Source organism: Oncorhynchus gorbuscha, unplaced genomic scaffold, assembly GCF_021184085.1.
Source record: "Oncorhynchus gorbuscha isolate QuinsamMale2020 ecotype Even-year unplaced genomic scaffold, OgorEven_v1.0 Un_scaffold_2129, whole genome shotgun sequence".
NCBI classification, from domain to species: domain Eukaryota; kingdom Metazoa; phylum Chordata; class Actinopteri; order Salmoniformes; family Salmonidae; genus Oncorhynchus; species Oncorhynchus gorbuscha.
Window position 1 is genome coordinate 14,427 of NW_025746716.1, and position 24,976 is coordinate 39,402.

The 24,976-nt window shown below is 44.4% G+C and overlaps 2 protein-coding genes across 4 annotated transcripts; both read right to left on the minus strand.

Moving 5' to 3' along the window:
* Positions 1-753: 753 nt before the first annotated feature.
* LOC124025023 (ETS-related transcription factor Elf-2-like) lies at positions 754-24,672 on the minus strand. Of its 3 annotated transcripts, none has more exons than XM_046338720.1 (5): positions 22,237-22,362; positions 16,378-16,575; positions 14,232-14,484; positions 4,083-4,208; positions 754-1,044 (listed from the first exon to the last, which is right to left on the minus strand). In XM_046338720.1, the coding sequence occupies exons 2-5, from the start codon at positions 16,450-16,452 to the stop codon at positions 977-979; spliced, it is 522 nt and encodes a 173-aa protein (XP_046194676.1). In that variant the 5' UTR covers positions 16,453-16,575; positions 22,237-22,362; the 3' UTR covers positions 754-976. The 3 variants fall into 3 exon arrangements, with proteins under 3 accessions (XP_046194676.1, XP_046194677.1, XP_046194675.1); XM_046338721.1 differs by lacking the exon at positions 22,237-22,362 and adding an exon at positions 21,963-21,988; XM_046338719.1 differs by lacking the exon at positions 22,237-22,362 and adding an exon at positions 24,377-24,672 and having other exon boundaries at positions 755-1,044.
* On the minus strand, positions 16,582-18,355 carry LOC124025026 (keratin-associated protein 16-1-like). The gene is made up of 2 exons (XM_046338727.1): positions 18,284-18,355; positions 16,582-17,601 (listed from the first exon to the last, which is right to left on the minus strand). The coding sequence occupies exons 1-2, from the start codon at positions 18,353-18,355 to the stop codon at positions 16,603-16,605; spliced, it is 1,071 nt and encodes a 356-aa protein (XP_046194683.1). The 3' UTR covers positions 16,582-16,602.
* Positions 24,673-24,976: the final 304 nt, after the last annotated feature.

Here is a 24,976-nt window from a genome sequence, read left to right on the forward strand (position 1 = left end):
TCAATCAACAGCCAGCATCTCCAATCAACAGCCAGCATCTCCAATCAACAGCCAGCATCTCCAATCAACAGCCAGCATCTCCAATCAACAGCCAGCATCTCCAATCAACAGCCAGCATCTCCAATCAACAGCCAGCATCTCCAATCAACAGCCAGCATCTCCAATCAACAGCCAGCATCTCCAATCAACAGCCAGCATCTCCAATCAACAGCCAGCATCTCCAATCAACAGCCAGCATCTCCAATCAACAGCCAGCATCTCCAATCAACAGCCAGTATCTCCAATCAACAGCCAGCATCTCCAATCAACAGCCAGTATCTCAATCAACAGCCAGTATCTCCAATCAACAGACAGTATCTCCAATCAACAGACAGTATCTCCAATCAACAGCCAGTATCTTTGGGTAGTATTATGGAAAGTTTCTTGATTTCTCAGTGGATAGCCAGTATTCTAGGGTGACCTCCGTGTCCTCATCCCTAACAGGTCGGTGGTCAGGCTCTGGTTCCTCTAGGAGGGTGACCTCCGTGTCCTCATCCCTAACAGGTCGGTGGTCAGGCTCTGGTTCCTCTAGGAGGGTGACCTCCGTGTCCTCATCCCTAACAGGTCGGTGGTCAGGCTCTGGTTCCTCTAGGAGGGTGACCTCCGTGTCCTCATTACTAACCTTTCTTCTTCCTGACAGGTCGGTGGTCAGGCTCTGGTTCCTCTAGAGGGTGACCTCCGTGTCCTCATCCCTAACAGGTCGGTGGTCAGGCTCTGGTTCCTCTAGGAGGGTGACCTCCGTGTCCTCATCCCTAACAGGTCGGTGGTCAGGCTCTGGTTCCTCTAGGAGGGTGACCTCCGTGTCCTCATCACTAACCTTTCTTCTTCTTGACAGGATGTTGGTCAGGCTCTGACTCGTCTGGTTCCTCTATGAGGGTGACCTCCATGTCCTCGTCCATACAGTCTTCCGTAGACACCTCCACCACAGTCTCGGTCATCACGTCTGGACGCATCGCCGCGTGGATGAAGTCTGGGTGGTCCCACACCCTGCCGGGATGAACACATCTAGTGGGACAAGAGGGAAAACGTTGAGAGAGAAACAGTGTGTGTTCTGGTGGATGTAACGTTGTGTGAACACCAACATTCGTATGACATCATCGGAGATCTACGACATCAATGATGTCTCTGTTCTAGTCTCTCGGCTGCTTATGGATGGAATATGTCATGGTGAATACCTGCTTATGGGTGGAATATGTCATGGTGAATACCTGCTTATGGATGGAATATGTCATGGTGAATACCTGGGCTGCTGCTTATGGATGGAATATGTCATGGTGAATACCTGGTTATGGGTGGAATATGTCATGGTGAATACCTGGGCTGCTGTTTATGGATGGAATGTGTCATGGTGAATACCTGGGCTGCTGTTTATGGATGGAATATGTCATGGTGAATACCTGGTTATGGATGGAATATGTCATGGTGAATACCTGGTTATGGGTGGAATATGTCATGGTGAATACCTGCTTATGGATGGAATATGTCATGGTGAATACCTGGGCTGCTGTTTATGGATGGAATATGTCATGGTGAATACCTGGGCTGCTGCTTATGGATGGAATATGTCATGGTGAATACCTGGTTATAGATGGAATATGTCATGGTGAATACCTGGGCTGCTGCTTATGGATGGAATATGTCATGGTGAATACCTGGGCTGCTGCTTATGGGTGGAATATGTCATGGTGAATACCTGCTTATGGATGGAATATGTCATGGTGAATACCTGCTTATGGATGGAATATTTCATGGTGAATACCTGGGCTGCTGCTTATGGGTGGAATATGTCATGGTGAATACCTGCTTATGGATGGAATATGTCATGGTGAATACCTGGGCTGCTGCTTATGGATGGAATATGTCATGGTGAATACCTGCTTATAGATGGAATATGTCATGGTGAATACCTGGGCTGCTGCTTATGGATGGAATATGTCATGGTGAATACCTGCTTATAGATGGAATATGTCATGGTGAATACCTGCTTATAGATGGAATATGTCATGGTGAATACCTGCTTATAGATGGAATATGTCATGGTGAATACCTGCTTATGGATGGAATATGTCATGGTGAATACCTGCTTATGGATGGAATATGTCATGGTGAATACCTGGGCTGCTTTATGGGTGGAATATGTCATGGTGAATACCTGCTTATGGATGGAATATGTCATGGTGAATACCTGGGCTGCTGCTTATGGATGGAATATGTCATGGTGAATACCTGGGCTGCTGCTTATGGATGGAATATGTCATGGTGAATACCTGGGCTGCTGCTTATGGATGGAATATGTCATGGTGAATACCTGCTTATGGATGGAATGTGTCATGGTGAATACCTGGGCTGCTGTTTATGGATGGAATATGTCATGGTGAATACCTGGGCTGCTGTTTATGGATGGAATATGTCATGGTGAATACCTGGGCTGCTGTTTATGGATGGAATATGTCATGGTGAATGCCTGGTTATAGATGGAATATGTCATGGTGAATACCTGGTTATGGGTGGAATATGTCATGGTGAATACCTGGGCTGCTGTTTATGGATGGAATGTGTCATGGTGAATACCTGGGCTGCTGTTTATGGATGGAATATGTCATGGTGAATACCTGCTTATGGATGGAATATGTCATGGTGAATACCTGGGCTGCTGCTTATGGATGGAATATGTCATGGTGAATACCTGGTTATAGATGGAATATGTCATGGTGAATACCTGCTTATGGATGGAATATGTCATGGTGAATACCTGCTTATGGATGGAATATGTCATGGTGAATACCTGGGCTGCTGCTTATGGATGGAATATGTCATGGTGAATACCTGCTTATAGATGGAATATGTCATGGTGAATACCTGGGCTGCTGCTTATGGATGGAATATGTCATGGTGAATACCTGGGCTGCTGCTTATGGATGGAATATGTCATGGTGAATACCTGCTTATGGATGGAATGTGTCATGGTGAATACCTAGGCTGCTGTTTATGGATGGAATATGTCATGGTGAATACCTGGGCTGCTGTTTATGGATGGAATATGTCATGGTGAATACCTGGGCTGCTGTTTATGGATGGAATATGTCATGGTGAATACCTGGGCTGCTGCTTATGGATGGAATATGTCATGGTGAATACCTGCTTATGGATGGAATATGTCATGGTGAATACCTGGGCTGCTGCTTATGGATGGAATATGTCATGGTGAATACCTGCTTATAGATGGAATATGTCATGGTGAATACCTGCTTATAGATGGAATATGTCATGGTGAATACCTGCTTATGGATGGAATATGTCATGGTGAATACCTGGGCTGCTGCTTATGGATGGAATATGTCATGGTGAATACCTGAGCTGCTGCTTATGGATGGAATATGTCATGGTGAATACCTGCTTATGGATGGAATATGTCATGGTGAATACCTGGGCTGCTGTTTATGGATGGAATATGTCATGGTGAATACCTGGGCTGCTGTTTATGGATGGAATGTGTCATGGTGAATACCTGGGCTGCTGCTTATGGATGGAATATGTCATGGTGAATACCTGCTTATGGATGGAATATGTCATGGTGAATACCTGGGCTGCTGCTTATGGATGGAATATGTCATGGTGAATACCTGGGCTGCTGCTTATGGATGGAATATGTCATGGTGAATACCTGCTTATGGATGGAATATGTCATGGTGAATACCTGGTTATGGGTGGAATATGTCATGGTGAATACCTGCTTATGGATGGAATATGTCATGGTGAATACCTGGTTATGGGTGGAATATGTCATGGTGAATACCTGCTTATGGATGGAATATGTCATGGTGAATACCTGCTTATGGATGGAATATGTCATGGTGAATACCTGCTTATGGATGGAATATGTCATGGTGAATACCTGCTTATGGATGGAATATGTCATGGTGAATACCTGGGCTGCTGTTTATGGATGGAATATGTCATGGTGAATACCTGTTTATGGATGGAATATGTCATGGTGAATACCTGGGCTGCTGTTTATGGGTGGAATATGTCATGGTGAATACCTGGGCTGCGGTCTCCTCTCAGGCTGGTAACAGAGTCCATGTGCAGCAGAGCCTCGGCAGCCTCGATGGTCTTATCAGAACAGTAGATGCTGGTGCCAGACTGTTGGTAATGGACGGACGCCTCCACTGAAACAAAGGAAACACACGTTAGTAGAGGTGAAAAGCACCGTTGCAGGTCTGTACAGCCGCTGTAGACATTTCATCACTTGTACAGTACAGAGGGGTTCTGATGCATCCTACTGGAAATAAAAGTGGTGTTTGGTTACCTCAAGTCTGTTACCACGGTTTGGTTTTTATTGTGAAAACACTGTCGGTGTTCCACCATTAACAGTTTACTACCAAACTAAAAAGGTTGAGACACTTCAAATGGCTTGTTTACTACACTTCACACAGGACTTCTAAAGTCTGTCAAAGCGGACATCCTCTCTCTGGCGCCCCTAGCAACCGTTCCGTCTCCCGTTACTATGGCATAACTGATGTAGGATCAGCTGCAAATAAAAGTCTCTCTTTACCACCATGACCTACAGTGTCAGACTGACCTTAAAACAGATGTTACAGAGCATCAAGTAACTAACTAACCAAATAACTAACCATCTATAACTAACTAACAATAACTAACTAACCATATAATAAGTATTGGTTAGAAGTCATAGTTTCCTCCTTTCCTTTGGGCCCTAAGGTTTTCCTTGTAAAATGACCCAATCTGTTTTCCTCATTACGGGCTGTCTACAACAAAGGTCTAGAGGATTTCCTTGTGCTCATCTGGTCATGGTAAATCATTTGGGCTAGGAATTGTTTCACAAAAAAAAGGAGACGAGGAAAAATTATGCAATTTATTAGTATGGGGTATGTAGTCCTTCTGAGGAACTAGGAGACAGACTAAACCTAGGGATTACATTTACAGTACAGAGCAGACCAGAGCGCTCTGGGCCCTGGTCAAAAGTAGTGCACTATAAAGTGGATAGGGTGCCATTTGGGACCAATCCCAGGGCACCTGTTGTTGTCCCTCTCTGGGAAGCACGTATCTGGTTACCATCACCCCTGCCCATGTTTGGCTACGAGGCAGGCACAGGGTAGGGGAGAAGGGTTATCTTTAGGAAGACTGACTGCTGCCCCCCCCCAATCCCTCTCATTCAGACCCTGACACACACACTACCCGTCGTCCCAAGCGCAAACAAACTGTAGCCCCCCACACACACACACACAAACAAGCAGAACTACTATAGGCACCTGATAGGCCGAGCTGCCGTTGAAACCAGGCAGGACTACCTAAATAAACCCACCATAGACCATAACATAGACTGGATACTTTGACACCGATACATAGGCTAGAAATAAACACAGACATTTGACATACATACTAAGATGCATTTATCTGTAAGCATATTATACATACGGATTTAACTATAAAAGTGTTAACACTTTAAAAAATATATTTTAAAAAGTTAACTTTTTTACTGTAAAAGTTAAATAAAATGTTATGCATTTTCATATTTCTAGGGATTCGTTCAACAGTGAGTGTTTTAGTGTTTGGTTAATAAGAGAGGTTGGTTATCCGAATATTTGGTTGGGTACGGACTCGGGTTGAAATAGTACTGCTGCACTACCTTATTCAGTCATTGTATTTAAGAAAATGAATTAACATCTGTAAAAAGCAATTGAGGCTAAAAGTCAGCATATTTCAAAAGTACAAAATGCGTGTGAATAAATATGATTTTCATCATTACGTCTCGACAAGCAAGAAAGAAAAAGCTGGTACTATTTGACCGAGCCAATAATAGCAAGTCCGACACAAAGTAGTGCAGTCCCCTATTTGACTTCCGTGTTTACACTCGCGTCGCCTTTCCCTCCAGTTCTCTTCGAAGACGGTCTCCGTCCCCACGTCACTCACTCCCCGCCCCGGACACCATTGGATAAGTCAGTAATCTACGCCCACCCGTCTAGCAGCGCTCATTGGCTGGTGGGAGGATTTCGAACGCCTCACGAACGCCGTTGGTCAAATGGACCTGTCAATCAAGCCACAACCCGCCTAGACGCATAACAATGCTTCCGCCATAGAAATGATCCAAAAATATTTTTTTTTAAATCATCGTTAAATCAAGGAAGAAAATGCAACACTCTAGACAATGTAAAAAATTGAATAACCTTTGTATGGCGAACTGAACTTAAACGAGACACGATTTGCACTTAAAAATCGCTAGTGAGTAAACGCAAAAGCCAGCATTGAGTGCACCGTTAGCAGCCACACACTTCACGGGATAAACCACTGGGCCCACACTTAGATAACGGTGCGAATCCGACTCAGAAAAACGGTACATGGCTGAAAACAGATGGGGGGAAAAAAAGTCACAAAATGACTAGAATACAGCTTTCAACTAAATGTTTACACTCACTTCCGTGTCATTCAATGTTTGAACAAACTGGCTGTATGTGTTATTCAACAAGGAAAAATATATCGATAGACTATATTTCAATACAGGGATAAAAATCACAACATAACTGATTCAATATAGGTAGATCATATAAACAGATTGTGTATTTAAAGCCATGATAAACGCGGAATAAACATAAACCCACATGCCCTTCCGACTCAGACAGCGTGGCAAAGACGTAGGAAAGACAACACATCTACAACACTTCCTGGTTTCAGCGGGGCTCCCTCTGCCAGAATAACCAGTTATTATGATACACATGGACGAAGAAACTATAAATCACGATATGCACGCGCTGCTACGTGCAGATTGCGGTCTAATCCTCCAGTGCTCAAATCCAAAACGGTAATTTTAAACATTTTAAGAAGGACTGAAGAAAAGCGGACATCGCCATGCAGGTTACTAAGCAAGGTGATCACTTCCTGCTTTGCCCTCCATTATTTCACCAAACTACTTAACGGATATGGGGGGGGGGCGCAAGCGGTCGCTAAAATAAACACACAACGTGTCAACAAACGGTCGCCGGTAGAACGAGTTCTAAAATAAATTCCGTTACCTGCTCTGATGAGCAGATCGAGTTGGTTAGCGGGCCCCTCATGAAGTGAAGTCGCCATGTTCTTCCCGTGTTGCAGATTCGCATTGACTTCACACTGAAATGCAAAAAGGCAGCCAAAAATCACTCCGCCGCCAGAGGAAATCTCATCCAGACCGCTTCACAACCCCCACACCGCGGCAGACGGGTGTCCTTCCGCGCTAAACACAGGAAATCCTCCGCTCTCTCTCTCTCTTGAGCTCTTGCCAAAGATGGTGGATACATTTAGATGTCCCACTCAGGCCGTTAACCAGGTTTTAAAGTTCCTGTCTGCTTAAGGGGAGGCTCTCCCATAAGGCACCAATAAATTAGCAGCTGGGTCTGATTCGCTTAGTCCATTGACTGTATATGAAGGAGGGGAAAAAAAGGAGCGAGTGAGATGTCTCGCTTTCTTTTCCATCTCTGCTCTGCTCTTGCATCGATCGAACGGCAACCAAAGCAGGAAAACAGGACAATTCATCCATAATAGGCCCGTGCATTCAACATTTAAAAAAGCATAACAGAGCATTTTAAGACACCATTAATATAATGTATTTATTGCATTCCTAACAATGCACATTCAGCGCAAGGAATAAAGATTTTAAGAGCATATAAACGTGTCTTCATTTGCATTATGGCAAAGACCATAGTCTAAGTAGGAAAACCTGATTTAAAAAAAATCTCTCACTAAAGTAACTAAAAATGAAACAGTCTGCTGAGGTACCGAGTGCAGAAATGTTTATATCGATGCCAGAGCTTGTAGGTCATCATCCACTTTAATGGGTTAGTTTTCTGACTGGAGTCTCACACCAAGTCTACGCCCCAGACAGCACTCAGCAACTCGCACAACAAGTCATCGTGTCAGCAACTAACGACGGAATTTTAAAAAAGGGAAGAAAAACAAGGAGTTAAAAAATAAAAATAATTTTAGGACGTTACAGTAGAGGCGGGTCCTTTAGAAACGCTGAGGGAAGAAGAACACATCGTTGTCTGTCTGCTTACTTGGCTGGACAACACTCCTTTCCAAAGAGAATACTTCAAAAATCATTAAATCACCTTCCTTTTTACATCTTAAATGCTTTGGTTTGTTGTGTTTTTCACTCCACCGTGTCCAACTAACGAAAGGCTTTAAACTGTTTGCCTAAATCAACCAATCAAATGTATTTATAAAGCCCTTATTACATCAGCTGATATCTCAAAGTGCTGTACAGAAACCCAGCCTAAAACCCTAAATCAACCAATCAAATGTATTTATAAAGCCCTTATTACATCAGCTGATATCTCAAAGTGCTGTACGGAAACCCAGCCTAAAACCCCAAACAGCAAGCAATGCAGGTGTAGAAGCACGGTGGCTGGGAAAAACTCCCTAGAAAGGCCAGAACCTAGAGAGGAACCAGGCTATGAGGGGTGGCCAGTCCTCTTCTGGCTGTGCCGGGTGGAGATTATAACAGAACATGGCCAAGATGTTCAAAATGTTCATAGATGACCAGCAGGGTCAAGATGTTCATAGATGACCAGCAGGGTCAAGATGTTCAAATGTTCATAGATGACCAGCAGGGTCCAATAATCATAATCACAGTGGAATCACAACGGCAATCAACGCATGTTTACAACTTCCAAACAGTACACTTGTGGACTTATGTACTACAGTGGACGGCCACAAGAGGGCGATGTCTACTGGCAGACAGGTCTTACATATCCGCTTGATGAGTTTCCCAGCAACCACACCAAAGCTGTGAGTGACTGAAGTACTGTGGATGAAGGTGTGGAAAATAATGTACATCTCCCCAAATGAAAATAGTGCCAAAGCTGAAAGCTGTCCTACTTCTACTCTTATTTTACTGTGTGTGTATTCAGGTTGTATATAAAAAGGTACATGTATGTTATGTTATGTTATGTTATGTTATGTATGTATGTATGCATGTCAAAAGTTTGGACACCTACTCATTCAAGGGTTTTTCTTTATATTTTTACATTGTATAATACTAGTGAAGACATCAACACTATGAAATAACACATTTCAAAGTCATGCAATAACTGAAAAAGTGTTAAACAAATCAAAATATATGAGATTGTTCAAAGTAGCCACCCTTTGCCTTGATGACAGCTGTGCTACACTCTGTTTAACACTTGTTTGGTTACTACATGACTCCATATGTGTTATTACATAGTTGTGATGTCTTCACTATTATTCTACAATGTAGATGATGGTACAAATAGAGAAACACGAGTAGGTGTGTCCAGACGTTTGACTGGTACTGAATGTATATATCACTAGTGTATTCAGGTTGGGTAGGTATATGGTAGATGGTATATGGTATATGGTATATGTAGATGGTAGATGGTATATGGTATATGTAGATGGTAGATGGTATATGGTATATGGTAGATGGTATATGTATATATCACTAGTGTATTCAGGTTGGGTAGGTATATGGTAGATGGTAGATGGTATATGGTAGATGTAGATGGTATATGTAGATGGTAAATGGTATATGTAGATGGTAAATGGTATATGTAGATGGTAGATGGTATATGTAGATGGTAGATGGTAGATGGTAGATGGTAGATGGTAGATGGTATATGGTATATGGTAGATGGTAGATGGTAGATGGTATATGGTAAATGGTAAATGGTAGATGGTAGATGGTAGATGGTAGATGGTATATGGTAAATGGTAAATGGTATATGTAGATGGTATATGGTATATGTAGATGGTATATGGTATATGTAGATGGTATATGGTAAATGGTAAATGGTAGATGGTAGATGGTAGATGTAGATGGTAGATGGTAGATGGTAGATGGTAGATGGTATATGGTATATGGTGATGGTAGATGGTAGATGGTATATGTAGATGGTGATGGTAGATGGTATATGTAGATGGTAGATGGTATATGTAGATGGTGATGGTAGATGGTATATGTAGATGGTAGATGGTAGATGGTAGATGGTAGATGGTAGATGGTAAATGGTATATGTAGATGGTAAATGGTATATGTAGATGGTAAATGGTATATGTAGATGGTAGATGGTAGATGGTATATGGTATATGGTATATGTAGATGGTAGATGGTATATGGTATATGTAGATGGTATATGGTATATGGTAGATGGTATATGTATATATCACTAGTGTATTCAGGTTGGGTAGGTATATGGTAGATGGTAGATGGTATATGGTAGATGTAGATGGTATATGGTATATGTAGATGGTAGATGGTATATGTAGATGGTAGATGGTAGATGGTATATGGTATATGGTAAATGGTAGATGGTATATGTAGATGGTAGATGGTAGATGGTATATGGTATATGGTAAATGGTAAATGGTATATGGTAAATGGTATATGTAGATGGTATATGTAGATGGTATATGTAGATGGTATATGGTAAATGGTGATGGTAAATGGTAGATGGTAGATGGTAGATGGTATATGGTAAATGGTAAATGGTAAATGGTAAATGGTAGATGGTAGATGGTAGATGTAGATGGTAGATGGTAGATGGTAGATGGTATATGGTGATGGTAGATGGTGATGGTAGATGGTATATGTAGATGGTAGATGGTAGATGGTAGATGGTAGATGGTAAATGGTATATGTAGATGGTATATGGTATATGGTATATGTAGATGGTAGATGGTAGATGGTAGATGGTAGATGGTAGATGGTATATGGTATATGTAGATGGTAGATGGTAGATGTAGATGGTAAATGGTATATGTAGATGGTAGATGGTAGATGGTAGATGGTAGATGGTAAATGGTAGATGGTAGATGGTAGATGGTATATGTAGATGGTAGATGGTATATGGTATATGGTAAATGGTAAATGGTATATGGTAAATGGTATATGTAGATGGTATATGTAGATGGTATATGTAGATGGTATATGGTAAATGGTGATGGTAAATGGTAGATGGTATATGGTATATGGTATATGGTAGATGGTAGATGGTAAATGGTATATGTAGATGGTATATGGTATATGGTATATGTAGATGGTATATGTAGATGGTAGATGGTAGATGGTAGATGGTATATGGTATATGTAGATGGTAGATGGTAGATGGTAGATGGTATATGGTATATGTAGATGGTAGATGGTAGATGGTAGATGGTAGATGGTAGATGGTAGATGGTAGATGTAGATGGTATATGGTATATGTAGATGGTATATGGTAGATGGCATATGGTAGATGGTATATGTAGATGGTAGATGGTAGATGGTAGATGTAGATGGTAGATGGTATATGGTATATGTAGATGGTATATGGTATATGTAGATGGTATATGGTATATGTAGATGGTATATGTAGATGGTAGATGGTAGATGGTAGATGTATATGGTAGATGGTATATGTAGATGGTATATGTAGATGGTATATGGTAGATGGTATATGGTAGATGGTATATGGTAGATGGTAGATGGTATATGTAGATGGTAGATGGTAGATGGTATATGGTAGATGTAGATGGTATATGGTATATGGTAGATGGTAGATGGTATATGGTAGATGGTAGATGGTATATGGTAGATGGTAGATGGTATATGGTATATGTAGATGGTAGATGGTAGATGGTAGATGGTATATGGTATATGTAGATGGTAGATGTAGATGGTATATGGTATATGTAGATGGTATATGTAGATGGTAGATGGTAGATGGTAGATGGTATATGTAGATGGTATATGTAGATGGTATATGGTAGATGGTAGATGGTAGATGGTATATGTATATGGTATATGTATATGGTATATGTAGATGGTATATGGTATATGGTACATGTATATGGTATATGTATATGGTATATGTAGATGGTAGATGGTAGATGGTAAATGGTAAATGGTAGATGGTATATGTATATGGTATATGGTATATGGTATATGTAGATGGTATATGGTATATGGTAGATGGTAGATGGTATATGGTAGATGGTATATGTAGATGGTATATGTAGATGGTAGATGGTATATGTAGATGGTAGATGGTAGATGGTAGATGTAGATGGTAGATGGTATATGTAGATGGTATATGTAGATGGTATATGGTATATGGTATATGGTAGATGGTAGATGGTATATGGTAGATGGTAGATGGTATATGTAGATGGTAGATGGTAGATGGTATATGGTAGATGTAGATGGTATATGGTAGATGGCAGATGGTATATGGTAGATGGTAGATGGTAGATGGTATATGTATATGGTATATGGTATATGGTATATGTAGATGGTAGATGGTAGATGGTAGATGGTATATGGTAGATGTAGATGGTAGATGTAGATGGTATATGTAGATGGTATATGTAGATGGTAGATGGTAGATGGTAGATGGTATATGTAGATGGTATATGTAGATGGTATATGGTAGATGGTATATGGTATATGTATATGGTATATGTAGATGGTATATGGTATATGGTATATGTATATGGTATATGTATATGGTATATGTATATGGTATATGTAGATGGTAGATGGTAAATGGTAGATGGTATATGTATATGGTATATGGTATATGGTAGATGGTATATGTAGATGGTATATGTAGATGGTAGATGGTAGATGGTAGATGGTAGATGGTATATGGTAGATGGTATATGGTAGATGGTATATGGTAGATGGTATATGGTAGATGGTATATGTAGATGGTATATGTAGATGGTATATGGTATATGGTAGATGGTATATGTAGATGGTATATGTAGATGGTATATGGTATATGGTAGATGGTATATGTATATATCACTAGTGTATTCAGGTTGGGTAGGTATATGGTATATGGTATATGTAGATGGTAGATGGTAGATGGTATATGGTAGATGGTATATGGTATATGGTATATGGTAGATGGTATATGTATATATCACTAGTGTATTCAGGTTGGGTAGGTATATGGTATATGGTAGATGGTATATGGTAGATGGTATATGGTATATGGTATATGGTAGATGGTAGATGGTAGATGTAGATGGTAGATGGTAGATGGTATATGTAGATGGTATATGTAGATGGTATATGGTATATGTAGATGGTAGATGTAGATGGTATATGGTATATGTAGATGGTAGATGGTAGATGTAGATGGTATATGTAGATGGTAGATGGTAGATGGTAGATGGTATATGGTAGATGGTATATGGTATATGTAGATGGTATATGGTATATGTAGATGGTAGATGGTAGATGGTAAATGGTAGATGGTAGATGGTAAATGGTAAATGGTATATGTAGATGGTATATGGTAGATGGTATATGGTATATGTAGATGGTATATGGTATATGTAGATGGTAGATGGTAGATGGTAAATGGTAGATGGTAGATGGTAAATGGTAAATGGTATATGTAGATGGTATATGGTATATGTAGATGGTATATGTAGATGGTATATGGTATATGTAGATGGTAGATGGTATATGTAGATGGTATATGGTATATGGTATATGGTATATGTAGATGGTAGATGGTATATGGTAGATGGTAGATGGTAGATGGTATATGGTATATGGTATATGGTAGATGGTAGATGGTAGATGGTAGATGGTAGATGGTAGATGGTAGATGGTAGATGGTAGATGGTAGATGGTAGATGTAGATGTAGATGTAGATGGTATATGGTATATGGTATATGGTATATGGTATATGGTATATGGTATATGGTAGATGGTATATGTATATATCACTAGTGTATTCAGGTTGGGTAGGTATATGGTATATGGTATATGGTATATGTAGATGGTATATGGTATATGTAGATGGTATATGGTATATGGTATATGGTAGATGGTATATGGTAGATGGTATATGGTATATGTAGATGGTATATGGTATATGGTATATGGTAGATGGTATATGGTAGATGGTATATGGTAGATGGTAGATGGTATATGGTAGATGGTATATGTATATATCACTAGTGTATTCAGGTTGGGTAGGTATATGGTATATGGTATATGGTATATGTAGATGGTATATGTAGATGGTATATGGTATATGGTATATGGTATATGGTATATGTAGATGGTATATGGTATATGGTAGATGGTATATGTAGATGGTATATGGTATATGGTATATGGTAGATGGTAGATGATATATGTAGACCTAGGCCTGTGTGTACATCCCACCCCGGTCTCTCACCTGTCTCCACCACCTCAGTCTCCACCTCCTGTTCTTCCCCCACGTCCTGTATCAGGTAGGTCCCGTCTTCGTATACCAGAACCTGGGCAGAGAAATACTGCTCCAGCCCCCTGCCTGGGACCTCCTCCACAATCACTGCTGGGTTCTCCTCTTCATCCAGGTCCTCGTCTGTCTCTTCTTCCATCATGTCTCCCTCCACCTCTACCTCCACCTCTACCTCAGCTTCACCGTCTCCCTCCTCACACTCTCCCTCCTGGAGAACAGGGGTGAGGGAGTAGGACAAAGAGGAACAGAGATGGAGGGACGAGGATAGAAAAACAGAAGGGAGAAGAGGAGCTTGGTTAAGAAGACAGAACATCCCAAACAGAGCACTTTCTCTACTGCTATGCAGTCCTTAAAGGAAAGGAGACGTGTAAAGGAAGCCAGTGTAGGTAACATTATGTACCGCAGCCCTGATCATGTCCTTTCATAAAAGCAAAGAAACAGGGAAAGGAAGCCAGTGAGTGTGAATATTGGAGCGCAGCACCTATCTAGTCCTGTCTTTAAGGAAAGGAGATGTGTAAAGGAAGCCAGTGAGTGTGAATATTGGAGCGCAGCACCTATCTAGTCCCCTCTTTAAGGAAAGGAGATGTGTAAAGGAAGCCAGTGAGTGTGAATATTGGAGCGCAGCACCTATCTAGTCCTGTCTTTAAGGAAAGGAGACGTGTAAAGGAATCCAGTGAGTGTGAATATTGGAGCGCAGCACCTATCTAGTCCTGTCTTTAAGGAAAGGAGATGTGTAAAGGAAGCCAGTGAGTGTGAATATTGGAGCGCAGCACCTATCTAGTCCCGTCTTTAAGGAAAGGAGATGTGTAAAGGAAGCCAGTGAGTGTGAATATTGGAGCGCAGCACCTATCTAGTCCTGTCTTTAAGGAAAGGAGACGTGTAAAGGAATCCAGTGAGTATGAATATTGGAGCGCAGCACCTATCTAGTCCTGTCTTTAAGGAAAGGAGATGTGTAAAGGAAGCCAGTGAGTGTGAATATTGGAGCGCAGCACCTATCTAGTCCTGTCTTTAAGGAAAGGAGATGTGTAAAGGAAGCCAGTGAGTGTGAATATTGGAGCGCAGCACCTATCTAGTCCTGTCTTTAAGGAAAGGAGACGTGTAAAGGAAGCCAGTGAGTGTGAATATTGGAGCGCAGCACCTATCTAGTCCTGTCTTTAAGGAAAGGAGACGTGTAAAGGAAGCCAGTCTAGGTCCTAGGTGATTTCACTGCTCATATTACATTCGAGTCATTTAGCAGATGCTCTTATCCAGAGAGACTCACAGTTAGTGAATTCATCTTCAGATAGCTAGGTGGGACAACCACATCTCAGTCATAGTTAGTGAATTCATCTTCAGATAGCTAGGTGGGACAACCACATCTCAGTCATAGTTAGTGAATTCATCTTCAGATAGCTAGGTGGGACAACACATCTCAGTCATAGTTAGTGAATTCATCTTCAGATAGCTAGGTGGGACAACCACATCTCAGTCATAGTTAGTGAATTCATCTTCAGATAGCTAGGTGGGACAACCACATCTCAGTCATAGTTAGTGAATTCATCTTCAGATAGCTAGGTGGGACAACCACATCTCAGTCATAGTTAGTGAATTCATCTTCAGATAGCTAGGTGGGACAACCACATCTCAGTCATAGTTAGTGAATTCATCTTCAGATAGCTAGGTGGGACAACACATCTCAGTCATAGTTAGTGAATTCATCTTCAGATAGCTAGGTGGGACAACACATCTCAGTCATAGTTAGTGAATTCATCTTCAGATAGCTAGGTGGGACAACCACATCTCAGTCATAGTTAGTGAATTCATCTTCAGATAGCTAGGTGGGACAACCACATCTCAGTCATAGTTAGTGAATTCATCTTCAGATAGCTAGGTGGGACAACCACATCTCAGTCATAGTTAGTGAATTCATCTTCAGATAGCTAGGTGGGACAACCACATCTCAGTCATAGTTAGTGAATTCATCTTCAGATAGCTAGGTGGGACAACACATCAGTCATAGTCGGTACATTTTTCCTCATTAAAGTAGTTATCAGCAAAGTCAAGTGCGAGTGTTAGTTCAGTAAAGGTGTTTGTTACTCAGTCCAACCCTCTCACCACTCACCTGATGAGGGTCCTCCACGGCGGTCATATACTCCACCACCGCCCCTCCACTGTCAACGAGCACCACCGAGGTCATGACACATGCCCCTCCAGGCTAGATCCAGCCCCGGCCTACTCACTGCTGCCTCCTGGCCCCACCTCGCTCTGCTGCCCCACGCTGGTGGACCCTGGTACTGCAGCAAGGCCACAGCTCAGACCACTGAGGAAGAGACAGAAGAAAAGTTATTTAAACTTTATGAAGCCAGTCGTTGAGATCCCGGACAGGCCTACATGATGGTAAGAGAGCCCGGACAGGCCGACACGGTGGTAAGAGAGCCCGGACAGGCCTACACGGTGGTAAGAGAGCCCGGACAGGCCGACACGGTGGTAAGAGAGCCCGGACAGGCCGACACGGTGGTAAGAGAGCCCGGACAGGCCTACACGGTGGTAAGAGAGCCCGGACAGGCCTACACGGTGGTAAGAGAGCCCGGACAGGCCTACACGGTGGTAAGAGAGCCCGGACAGGCCTACACGGTGGTAAGAGAGCCCGGACAGGCCTACACGGTGGTAAGAGAGCCCGGACAGGCCTACACGGTGGTAAGAGAGCCCGGACAGGCCTACACGGTGGTAAGAGAGCCCGGACAGGCCTACACGGTGGTAAGAGAGCCCGGACAGGCCTACACGGTGGTAAGAGAGCCCGGACAGGCCTACACGGTGGTAAGAGAGCCCGGACAGGCCTACACGGTGGTAAGAGAGCCCGGACAGGCCTACACGGTGGTAAGAGAGCCCGGACAGGCCTACACGGTGGTAAGAGAGCCCGGACAGGCCTACACGGTGGTAAGAGAGCCCGGACAGGCCTACACGGTGGTAAGAGAGCCCGGACAGGCCTACACGGTGGTAAGAGAGCCCGGACAGGCCTACACGGTGGTAAGAGAGCCCGGACAGGCCTACACGGTGGTAAGAGAGCCCGGACAGGCCTACACGGTGGTAAGAGAGCCCGGACAGGCCTACACGGTGGTAAGAGAGCCCGGACAGGCCTACACGGTGGTAAGAGAGCCCGGACAGGCCTACACGGTGGTAAGAGAGCCCGGACAGGCCTACACGGTGGTAAGAGAGCCCGGACAGGCCTACACGGTGGTAAGAGAGCCCGGACAGGCCTACACGGTGGTAAGAGAGCCCGGACAGGCCTACACGGTGGTAAGAGAGCCCGGACAGGCCTACACGGTGGTAAGAGAGCCGGACAGGCCTACACGGTGGTAAGAGAGCCCGGACAGGCCTACACGGTGGTAAGAGAGCCCGGACAGGCCTACACGGTGGTAAGAGAGCCCGGACAGGCCTACACGGTGGTAAGAGAGCCCGGACAGGCCTACACGGTGGTAAGAGAGCCCGGACAGGCCTACACGGTGGTAAGAGAGCCCGGACAGGCCTACACGGTGGTAAGAGAGCCCGGACAGGCCTACACGGTGGTAAGAGAGCCTGGACAGGCCTACACGATGGTAAGAGAGCCTGGACAGGCCTACATGATGGGAAGAGAGCCTGGACAGGCCTACATGATGGTAGAGCCTGGACAGGCCTACATGATGGGAAGAGAACCCGGACAGGCCTACATGATGGTAAGAGCCCGGACAGGCCTACACGGTGGTAAGAGAGCCTGGACAGGCCTACATGATGGGAAGAGAACCCGGACAGGCCTACATGATGGTAAGAGCCCGGACAGGCCTACACGATGGTAGAGCCTGGACAGGCCTACACGATGGTAAGAGAGCCTGGACAGGCCTACACGGTGGGAAGAGAACCCGGACAGGCCTACACGATGGTAAGAGAGCCTGGACAGGCCTACACGGTGGGAAGAGAACCCGGACAGGCCTACATGATGGTAAGAGCCCGGACAGGCCTACATGATGGTAAGAGAGCCTGGACAGGCCTACATGATGGTCTAGAGAAACATCCAGCTGCTGCTCTCTTCCCTTCTGAGCCACTGAGCCAGTACCAGGTTTCATACCTCTAAGGGCCTGTTCCCTCTCCCTTCTTCATATGGCTACGGGCCAATGGTTGCGAAGGGCACAAGGCCCTCATTTCCTGCTCAAAGGAAGAATGATTGGACTTTGAGAGGAGGAAATACAGACTGGACACACACATTTCACTTGCCCTGGTCAATACCAAAACATAACGACTGTTCCCTCCTGTGTTCCCTACTGTAATGTAGAGGACAGGGCTGGTGTTCCCTACTGTAATGTAGAGGACAGGGCTGGTGTTCCCTACTGTAATGTAGAGGACAGGGCTGGTGTTCCCTACTGTAATGTAGAGGACAGGGCTGGTGTTCCCTACTGTAATGTAGAGGACAGGGCTGGTGTTCCCTACTGTAATGTAGAGGACAGGGCTGGTGTTCCCTACTGTAATGTAGAGGACAGGGCTGGTGTTCCCTACTGTAATGTAGAGGACAGGGCTGGTGTTCCCTACTGTAATGTAGAGGACAGGGCTGGTGTTCCCTACTGTAATGTAGAGGACAGGGCTGGTGTTCCCTACTGTAATGTAGAGGACAGGGCTGGTGTTCCCTACTGTAATGTAGTTGTATAGGTAGGAGGACAGGACTGGGATCAGTACTAATGGAAATCCCTCTTCAATTCTTCAACACAGCTGACTGATCCAGGACCTGCAGACCTTATTAACAACTTGATTCATATAGTTAAGTTCACCTAACCTGTAGGGGACTAAAACAGACTCAGGACTTGTCGTGAGGACTTGCCTCACCTTATTCCAATAGCCTGGTCTTTAAACATATTGTTCACTAACTAAAGCTGGCCTTTTATACACTTGTCAGTCACTGTGTGGCTGCATGTTGTAGACATTTCACAGCCTTCTTCAGTCTTTCTGTCTCTGGCATGGGATATAGCCTACACACCCTGGAGTGACTGGCTGAGTGAGTGAGTGACTGGCTGAGTGACTGGCTGAGTGAGTGAGTGAGTGAGTGAGTGAGTGAGTGAGTGAGTGAGTGAGTGAGTGAGTGAGTGAGTGAGTGAGTGAGTGAGTGAGTGAGTGAGTGAGTGAGTGAGTGAGTGGCTGACTGGCTGGCTGACTGGCTGGCTGACTGGCTGACTGGCTGACTGGCTGACTGGCTGGCTGGCTGGCTGGCTGGCTGGCTGGCTGACTGGCTGACTGGCTGACTGGCTGACTGGCTGACTGGCTGACTGGCTGACTGGCTGACTGGCTGACTGGCTGACTGGCTGACTGGCTGGCTGACTGGCTGACTGGCTGACTGGCTGACTGAGTACAACTATGCATGTGGGCAGTGCAGTGGACGTTGCCTGGTCACACAGTGAAACGTCAAGACCTTGGAATGTGCAGCCCATCATCCAAGCAACACAGTGTGTGATTGTTAAAGTACACAGGTCTGCATCCTTCAGGGCTGCAACATCCACACGTTTCTTTCCACTCTGGTGGAAACCGTTGACACGAAGATAACAGTCAAGGAAAGGATGACATCAGCAAATCACAAACCAGCTGAAGGATGATCTCTGCGCCTTCCACTCCCTCATTGCCTCCCCCTCCCTCTCTCTCCCCCACTGCCTCCCACTCACTCTCCCACTGCCTCCCTCCCTCCCTCCCCCCCACTGCCTCCCTCCCTCCCTCCCCCCCACTGCCTGCCTCCCTCTCTCCCACTGCCTGCCTCCCTCTCTCCCACTGCCTGCCTCCCTCTCTCCCACTGCCTGCCTCCCTCTCTCCCACTGCCTGCCTCTCTCCCACTGCCTGCCTCCCTCCCTCCCCACCCCCCCACTGCCTCCCTCCCTCTCCCCCACCCCCCCCTGCCTCCCTCCCACTCCCCCATTGCCTCCCTCTCCCCCACCGCCTCCCTCTCCCCCACCGCCTCCCTCTCCCCCACCGCCTCCCTCTCCCCCACCGCCTCCCTCTCCCCACCGCCTCCCTCTCTCTCCCACCGCCTCCCTCTCTCCCACCGCCTCCCTCTCTCCCACCGCCTCCCTCTCTCCCACCGCCTCCCTCTCTCCCACCGCCTCCCTCTCTCCCACCGCCTCCCTCTCTCCCATTGCCTCCCTCTCCCAGGAACATAGGAAATGCAGTGGCGCCAGCTGTAGTTGTTTCATAAACATGATATCAAAGTCCACAAACACAAACATTCCCTGACAGCTGCTGTACCCGATGTTCCTTTGTTCAAAGCAATACTGGAACGGAGTAGCATATTCTGTGTAGCTAGTTAATGTGGGACAAACACAGGTATGACGGCCTCTCACACTAACACACACACACACACAGCAGACTAAACAAGTCTCAAACAAGACCTTCAACATTGAAACCAGAATTACAGGCTGGTCAAGAGAGGCTGCCATGTCACCACTGAAGTACACAACAGTTCCAAACCCTAAAAGTCAACAAAAGACAGGCAAAAAAATAACCCACCAAACTGTAGTTGTTAGTTTCCAAAGCTAGCGAGATTAGTTTGGACTACTGGCATATAAACAACCCACCAAACTGTAGTTGTTAGTTTCCAAAGCTAGCGAGATTAGTTTGGACTACTGGCATATAAACAACCCACCAAACTGTAGTTGTTAGTTTCCAAAACTAGCGTGATTAGTTTGGACTACTGGCATATAAACAACCCACCAAACTGTAGTTGTTAGTTTCCAAAGCTAGCGAGATTAGTTTGGACTACTGGCATATAAACAACCCACCAAACTGTAGTTGTTAGTTTCCAAAGCTAGCGAGATTAGTTTGGACTACTGGCATATAAACAACCCACCAAACTGTAGTTGTTAGTTTCCAAAGCTAGCGAGATTAGTTTGGACTACTGGCATATAAACAACCCACCAAACTGTAGTTGTTAGTTTCCAAAGCTAGCGAGATTAGTTTGGACTACTGGCATAACAACACTAGCGAACGCCTATCCATATACATTACATAAAGAGAATGTAGGTTATCACACACTCCAAAGTCCTGTCATTCCAAAGTCTAACGAAAGCCAACATCTTCACCATACAAGATACAGAGGAGCCACACAACCACTGCAAACGTTCCTCAGACATGCTACTTACCAAGGGACACCATGGAACAGAGAGAGCAGGGTTAGATAGAGTCACAGAGTCTCATGACCTGCTCCACATGCTCAATCTGAACCCTGCACATTCATCCCCAGACTGGATCCAATATGGGAAGGATTCCAACATTCCACACAAGTATCCAACATTCCGAGGAATCCCACAACATTCCACACAAGTATCCAACATTCCACACAAGTATCCAACATTCCACACAAGTATCCAACATTCCGAGGAATCCCACAACATTCCACACAAGTATCCAACATTCCGAGGAATCCCACAACATTCCACACAAGTATCCAACATTCCACACAAGTATCCAACATTCCACACAAGTATCCAACATTCCACACAAGTATCCAACATTCCGAGGAATCCCACAACATTCCACACAAGTATCCAACATTCCACACAAGTATCCAACATTCCACACAAGTATCCAACATTCCACACAAGTATCCAACATTCCACACAAGTATCCAACATTCCACACAAGTATCCAACATTCCACACAAGTATCCAACATTCCGAGGAATCCCACAACATTCTAACTCACTCCTGCTGTTGATTCATCCACGACATCTAGAAAAAGGTAGGATTTGTTTGACTGTCTTTCAACAAGCTAAATAAACAACTGATACAAAGAGGAGAAAGAGAGAGAATGTGGCCTTGCTGCTTTGCAGAACCATTCTCCTTGCCTCTATTTCTCTGTAATCTCTCTTCCTTCCATCTCTCTCTCTTTCCATCCCTCTCTCCTCTCATCCGTCTTCTCCATGCGGTGGAAAGAGAGAGAATGTGGCCTTGCTGCATTGCAGAACCATTCTCCTTGCCTCTATTTCTCTGTAACCTCTCTTCCTTCCATCTCTCTCTCTTTCCATCCCTCTATCCTCCTCTCTTTCCATCCCTCTCTCCTCTCATCCGTCTTCTCCATGCGGTGGAAAGAGAGTGAGCCTCAGAGAGACTCAGCACTTTGAGAGTGTGAGCCCTGCCCCCAGATCACATGATGAGGGTGGAACACACGCAGAGTCACATGATACTGCAACAACAGAGCTTTTGTTCAGACTGAGGCTAGTTGCTAAAGATACAACGCCCTGCCTTGTGCCCTGCCCTCACTCTCGCGCACACACACACACTTTAGTCTTAGATGACCTAAAGTGCACACACACAAGCCAACATCAGATGATCTCACACACCCACAGACAGACACTAGCAGTCATTCACCATCAACTGTCATATTATTGATACCAGTCAGTCAGTGAGAGGTCATATTATTGATACCAGTCAGTCAGTGAGAGGTCATATTATTGATACCAGTCAGTCAGTGAGAGGTCATATTATTGATACCAGTCAGTCAGTGAGAGGTCATATTATTGATACCAGTCAGTCAGTGAGAGGTCATATTATTGATACCAGTCAGTCAGTGAGAGGTCATATTATTGATACCAGTCAGTCAGTGAGAGGTCATATTATTGATACCAGTCAGTCAGTGAGAGGTCATATTATTGATACCAGTCAGTCAGTGAGAGGTCATATTATTGATACCAGTCAGTGAGAGGTCATATTATTGATACCAGTCAGTCAGTGAGAGGTCATATTATTGATACCAGTCAGTCAGTGAGAGGTCATATTATTGATACCAGTCAGTCAGTGAGAGGTCATATTATTGATACCAGTCAGTCAGTGAGAGGTCATATTATTGATACCAGTCAGTCAGTGAGAGGTCATATTATTGATACCAGTCCGTGTCTGAGAGAATGGATGTAGACTAGACTGTGTGCTCAGCACGGCTCCAAGATGAAGTAGCCTATCAGGAGGAGATACACACAGTGGTATGCTACTCTACAAGGACAGTCTCCTATCAGTGCCAGAGTTTGACCTGGAAACCCAACCCTCACCGTGACCATTTATTCATCCCCTGCCACCCCACTACCCCTTCTCATATCACTATGGTAACCCTGGGGTCCATCCCACCACCAGACCTTGGTTTCCCACCCCCCTCTTGGGAACCAACCAAACATTCACCCAATATGTAATATTCAAGTTAAAGGTAAGCTTTCTGTTCAACAGTCGGGACACTGCAAGTTTCACTGTGTTAAATGTGTCTGTTGTACTCTAGTTACTGGTTGCCCAACAAGGACATGAGTGCCAGGCTGAAACCGTTGTTCACTTGTGAGATAACTATCCTTCAGGGCCTAGCTTGTTGGGTCAAAGGTTACTCTAGGCCAGCGCTTCTCATTTAGTTAGTTATCAGTTTGTTTGCATTAGCAGCTCGTCACAAATTCCTTGCGAGGGAAGCAGTTATTACAGGCCAAATGTCAAGTACCCGCCATCGTCTTATCTAGGGCAAGATAACGCTGCTGTCAGACAGAGACAGAGCAACGTCTGTTTTTATCTCATCTGATTAACTTATTAATAAAATGTACGAAAATGAAATGTGAAAATGTGTCCACTCACCACTTACTGTAAGTCGCTCTGGAAAATAGTGTCTGATAAACGACACAAAAAGTGATTGACAAAACCCACCGACGCCTGTGCAGCTATTGCCGACACTACTGTGGTCTGGCGTCCTGCTCTTGGGTGATAGTATATTGTGGTTGTAGGGGGTTAAATGGTGATTACCAGGGGCATTGCCCGTGTAAATGTATGGTATTAAAACACAACCGAGGGCGACATGTACAACACTGGGATACTAAGTTAACTAGAGGGACATTTCACTGTGACTTCCTGGAGCCCTCTCTCTCTCTCGCTCTCAAACATGAACATTGATTAAATACTTGATTTATTTAATAACCACAACAACTAAGCTAACTAGTTACCATGATTAACTAACGCTGGCTAAATTGTGACACCCTCTCCTCTCTCTAGTTAGTTAGTTAACATGCATATGTTCCGGTACTCACCATTATCAGCTCGTTGTTAGATAGTGTTGCAGAATTTAGCATACGGATAGTTTACAAGACTCTCCTTTACCTTGAAATGCCTCCTCTGCCCAGTCCAAGAAGGGGGTTGCTGATGCCAGGCCGAGGCAACAACAGACAATGGTAACGCTGGCTGCTGCCTGTGCCACTCGGTAACCTCCTCCCGAACAGAGCCAGCTAGCGGTGCTAAACGTTAAAGGCTCGCTGACGGTAACTAAAAGCAGCCCGTTTGTTGTGAGCGAACCAGATCACTATGCCGCATAGTGTAAAACTAGATACATTTGGGTTTGTTTCTGGTCGTGGTGAAAGCACGTTTCTATGTTATTCTGAACGATATATAAAACGGTGGAGGGGGTTTTCCAAGGGGGCTGGACTCGTTGTTGCTGGGAGGAGAGATTCGGGTCAAAGGAGCGACACACCGGCCGTGACGTCACGCAGAACGGCAACTGCCTTCCCCATAAATAGCATCATTTATGTTTTTGCGACATTTTCCAAAATTCTTATACTACTGATGTTATGTTTCGTAGCATTGAAATATAATAACTTCATTTCTCTGTTGTGTATCAAATTATTTTCTGAAGGATATGTCCGTTCTCTGTGCGTTTCTTTACATATAATTTGCACTACAGCCAGTCACTACTGCCAGTCACTA

Bases quoted from the DNA above. Each gene is read 5' to 3' on its own strand.
- LOC124025026 (XM_046338727.1), bottom strand. From the start codon at position 18,355: ATGAAACCTGGTACTGGCTCAGTGGCTCAGAAGGGAAGAGAGCAGCAG. The intron at 17,602-18,283 runs GTAGGCCTGTCC...ACCACCGTGTAG, and splicing joins ATGTTTCTCTAGACCATCAT to GCCTGTCCGGCTCTCTTACC.
- LOC124025023 (XM_046338720.1), bottom strand. From the start codon at position 16,452: ATGACCTCGGTGGTGCTCGTTGACAGTGGAGGGGCGGTGGTGGAGTAT. The intron at 4,209-14,231 runs GTGAGAGACCGG...CCTTTGTTTCAG, and splicing joins GACTGAGGTGGTGGAGACAG to TGGAGGCGTCCGTCCATTAC. The intron at 1,045-4,082 runs GTATTCACCATG...TTGTCCCACTAG, and splicing joins GAGAGGAGACCGCAGCCCAG to ATGTGTTCATCCCGGCAGGG.